Below are 4,504 nucleotides of genomic sequence, written 5' to 3'. Positions count from 1 at the left end.
ATAATTTAAATTTTCTCTTGTTGGAAAAAACATAAAACGAGCATGAGAGGATGAGAACACTCCTCACCATCCAAGCCCGGTCCAAACCAGAGTAGTGCTAGGGTGGCTAGGAGCTTCTTGTGAGTAGTGAATTGGTAAGTTTGATGAGATCACCCTTCACTAGATTGTAGCCATTGTCAATATGTTTGAAATCCTCAGTGTTTTGAGCATGAGCAAGGCCACCCTCTTATTTTGAAACCATTAGCCACCACTAGCTCTCTCAAGAGTTTATCTATATCCAGAGATCCACTTCAAGAGTTTCATTGTTATTTTGCTATGCGTGGAGATTATATTCAAGGAGTTTCACATTCTTGTTTTCCTTGATGATAAGTTCTTCCGCTTTCTCATTGTACTCGTTACATTACCGAAGGGAAGCCAAGAGATCACATAATCTTTTAAAGACCTTGCCGCGTGTAGTAGCAATACCATCCTCGCGCCATCCTTCGACACTGACATCCCACAATATGTTTGGAGGCATAGGAGATGAATGAGTGAAGCCTAGGGGATTAAATGAAGGATGTCCCTTCTAGTCTCTAGGCATGAGGCATCTATGGTCAGCACTCTTTCATTGGAATAGTCAAACTCAAAGAGGGATGTGGGCTCAGACGAAGAGTAGTCAAACGTCTATCGTGCCACATGCCCTACTTCTTGAGTATTATAATCATGAGAGGTGTACTCTTGGCCAATGAAAATCTTTGCTTTCCTATTCTTGTATACTTCCTCCATCCAAAATTAGTTGACGCTCAAATGGATGTATCCGTCAGTTGACGCTCAAAGGATGTAATTCCGAATGGAGGAAGTAGTTCCCATCTTTTAAGAAGGGCTTCTTCTTGTGCGTCTTCTTCTCCTTGTTCTCATTGCCAACGGTCAAAATGGATCATCACTCAAAATAGCGGTTTGATATATAGAAGTTCTTTCGGTTTCAAGAAATGAGAGAATCTCATGTCATGTTTACATATTGTATGCATATTTTATCCGTTTGATTTCCTATAGTACGTTACCCAGCCCTAGTCATGTGCAAAAGTAATACCCTTCTTATGTCCAGTTGACAAACAAGCTCCTCGCAACTCTATTTAAGTTGACACAACTGTATTTATCTTGATAGACGGAACACAAACTTAACTTACGAGGCCCAACCGTATCCGCCCGTTGAATAATGCCATTGGCATTCATGTACGACAGTGATATGAACACCATACACAAATTCATTCGTATCAAAGATGAAGATAATAATTTAAATTTTCTCTTGTTGGAAAAAACATAAAACGAGCACGAGAGGATGAGAGCCCTCCTCAGCCCGGTCCAAGCCAGAGTAGTCGCAGCATACTGGCAACTGGCACGGTCGCGCGGCCCCACACCCAGCTGGGTCCAACGTGTCCGGAGTCCCGTCACCGCGCCGTAACCCCACCGCGGCAGAGTTATATTTACCTCCCGCCTCGCGGCCTAGCCGGTCCAGTCCAACCCCCAGTCTGGCAGTCTCCCCTCCCTCTCCCAAATCGAAGCGAGAAATTCCCCAAAAAGCTACCCCATTTCCGTCCCCCAGCCGAGGCACCGGCGCCGCAGCCGTGCCCGCGCCCGCGCGATGCCGAACGCGATCCCGGCCTTCTTCCGCGCCTCGCCGGCCGCGGCGTCGGGCTCCGGCGCCGGGGCGGGGCCCAGCCTCGCCACCTCCGTCTACGAGACCCGCCTCGGCCTGGCGGCGCTCTCCTGGTCGCGCGCCGCGTTCGGCCTCAGCCTCCGGGCCGTGCTCCGCGTCGGGGCGCTCGCCTCCTCCTCCTCGGCCTCCGACTACGGCTGCTACGACGACGGCCCGGAGTTCGACGAGGAGGCCACCATCGCGGTGCGCGTCCGCCCCTGGCTCTTCTGGCGGCGCCGCGGGTCCAAGCGCTTCCATGTGCACGACCGCCGGATCGACCTCGCCTGGGACCTCACCCGCGCGCGGTTCGCCTCCCCCGGCTCGCCCGAGCCGTCGTCCGGCTACTTCGTCGCCGTCGTGGTCGACGGCGAGATGGCGGTCGTGGCCGGGGACATGGCGGAGGAGGCGTACCGGAAGACCAAGGCCCAGCGGCCGACGGGCCCCGGCCACGTCCTCGTCTCCCGGCGCGAGCACGTGTCCATGCGCGACGGGGCCCATGGCCGCGGGCACAAGACCTGCGTCAAAGTCCGCGGCAAGGAGCGGGAGATCTCGCTGGATCTCGTCTCGCGCGGGCACGGCAAGGACAGGGAAATGGACAAGGAGAAGGACAAGGCGGAGGTCGGCCTGTCGGTCTCCGTGGACGGCGAGCGCGTGCTCCACATCCGCCGCCTGCGCTGGAAGTTCCGCGGCAGCGAGAAGGTTGACCTCGGCGGCGGCGACCGGGTCCAGGTCTCCTGGGACCTCCACAACTGGCTCTTCTCCGCGCGCGAGCCGGCCCTCACAGACGCCGCCTCCGTCCTCGCCGCGGCGTCCCCGCCCGCGCACGCCGTGTTCGTCTTCCGATTTGAGCTGGGCGACACCGCCGCCGGCGAAGAGCGCGACACCGCAGAGGCCAAGGAGAAGGAGCTGCTCGACAAGGCCAGGAGAGGCGGCGCCGGCGTCTTGTCAGGCTACCTAGGGAGATGGGGCAGAGGGGACTGGAGCGAGACCAGCAGCAATGGGGAGAACCGGAGGAAGAGGGGGCAGGCGCGGAGGCTGGCCAAGGCAAGCTCGTCGTCGTCAGCATCCATCGCATCCTCCTCGGCCTCGTGGGCGAGCAGCTCGACGGTCATGGACTGGGCCAGCCCCGAGGAGGCCGAGCTGCACCGCGGCGACGGCTTCTCGCTCCTCGTCTACGCCTGGAAGAGCTAGTAATGGCTGCCACGACGGCTCCGGCGGAAGCGGCCGGCCGGCCGGCATTGTTACATTTGATGATTGGTTCTTCATTCAGCGGGAGCTTCCCTCCCGATTGTTGTAAGTTGCAGCTGTCCTCCGAGCAATGTTCGTGTGCAGTTTTGCGTGCTCGGCTGACCAAAAATTGTTCATTACATCAATAGCCAAGGATTTTCAACAGCTAGACGAACCATATTACGACCTGTGTTCTGTCAAATTCAAAATTTAGGCGGCATATTGCTGGATTGGATTCTGTTAATCATTTCCCCGGCCCGGTTGGTCGATTAGGTATGCCACTGCGGACTTTGAAAACGATCTTCTTTATCCAACGATGATTAGAACGACCAAGTAGTGGTTACATGTCTTCACTCAGAATAATTTGCCGCTACGCTTAGGGGCTCCCGTTCCAGGTCTCCAGTGCCACCACTAGCTGAAAAGGGATACAGAGAGGGAGCATATGGTCGGCTGTTATCAGAAGCCAACAAATTCAATCCCCAATCATGGGGTGATAGGTGACAAGAGCCGGGCTGTTTAGATTGAGACATCTACATGCTGGTGCTCCGCTGGATCGTCATTGCTTGCTGGTTGTTCCCTTTGCTAATTATAATTTTCTTGAGGGAGAGAGCCTTGCTACTACTAATTAGTTGGAGCTGGTGGTTATGGTTTTGGATTAAACAACGACAATGCTGTGGGTGGAGGGGCTTGGCTAGGCTAATGAGTGCTGCAGCAAAACAAGGTGCCGCATACGCAACTCTTGGCGTGCTGTCATGGAGCATTAACATGCCAAGGGGCCATATGAATATGATGTGTTCTCAAATGCTCTTGCATGGTGGAAGGTATTCTCAAATGCTCTTGCGTAGTGGAAGAGGTTGGGGTTTTTCTTAATTAGAGTGTTGTGCGTCGAGGTCAGGTCCCTACTCTTCTTTAGAAAGAAAAAAAAAACCCAATCATCATCATTCTTTCAGTGATGTGCAGTAGTTGCGAAATCCTAATCATCGCCATTCTTTCAGTGATGTGCAGTAGACCCTAGATCTTAACTAATGTGTTCTTGTCGACCATTCTCCGGTTTTTAAAAGGCTGTATGAAGGGCCTTTGAGAGAATTTTATTGAAAGTGATCCGTTGATAGGGCGGATTTTTGGGACCTGGGTACACCGGAATCCGCCCAATTTTATAAGTAAAACTTAACAAATGTATTCCTTGTTTTCGAAATTCCTGGAACAAATCATGCCCAAAGGTATTGGTTAGAAACCTACTCATGCAAGTTTTCCCAAGATAATATGATCATGTGTGACGGGATAAAAATGAGAAAGTGAGTGTTACCGTTTACGGAGCAAGTTTTAAATGTACCATCATCAATTTTTTTTTTCATTTTCACGAAGGTCACAAAAACCGTCATATTATATTTTGTATAAAAAGTTACATGGGTAAGAGTCTCGACTCGGTACCAATGTGCGTAAAAAAAATCCACGGAAATTTTCAAAACTCAAAAATAGTAAAATCTCGTTTGCCAAGTTTTAGAAAGAGGGTAGACCGAAACCCAGGGTCATTCTACTACTAGCATTTCCCATACGGTGACACAGTACGTACATCTCTCAGTGGTTGGAAACATGGAAGAG

At 52.0% G+C, this 4,504-nt stretch overlaps 1 protein-coding gene across 1 annotated transcript; it reads left to right on the top strand.

Moving 5' to 3' along the window:
* The first annotated feature begins 1,504 nt into the window (after window positions 1–1,504).
* LOC119301718 lies at window positions 1,505–3,146 on the top strand. The gene has a single exon (XM_037578702.1). It carries the CDS (start codon window positions 1,622–1,624, stop codon window positions 2,864–2,866), a length of 1,245 nt encoding a protein of 414 aa, XP_037434599.1. The 5' UTR covers window positions 1,505–1,621; the 3' UTR covers window positions 2,867–3,146.
* The last annotated feature ends 1,358 nt before the right edge of the window (window positions 3,147–4,504 follow it).

This window comes from Triticum dicoccoides, chromosome 5A (assembly GCF_002162155.2).
Source record: "Triticum dicoccoides isolate Atlit2015 ecotype Zavitan chromosome 5A, WEW_v2.0, whole genome shotgun sequence".
NCBI classification, from domain to species: Eukaryota; Viridiplantae; Streptophyta; class Magnoliopsida; order Poales; family Poaceae; genus Triticum; species Triticum dicoccoides.
Note: the sequence above shows the minus strand (reverse complement) of the source record. Positions and strands in the feature narration are given on the sequence as shown.

Excerpts from the sequence above, each read along its gene's own strand:
- LOC119301718 (XM_037578702.1), top strand. The coding sequence starts at position 1,622 with ATGCCGAACGCGATCCCGGCCTTCTTCCGCGCCTCGCCGGCCGCGGCG.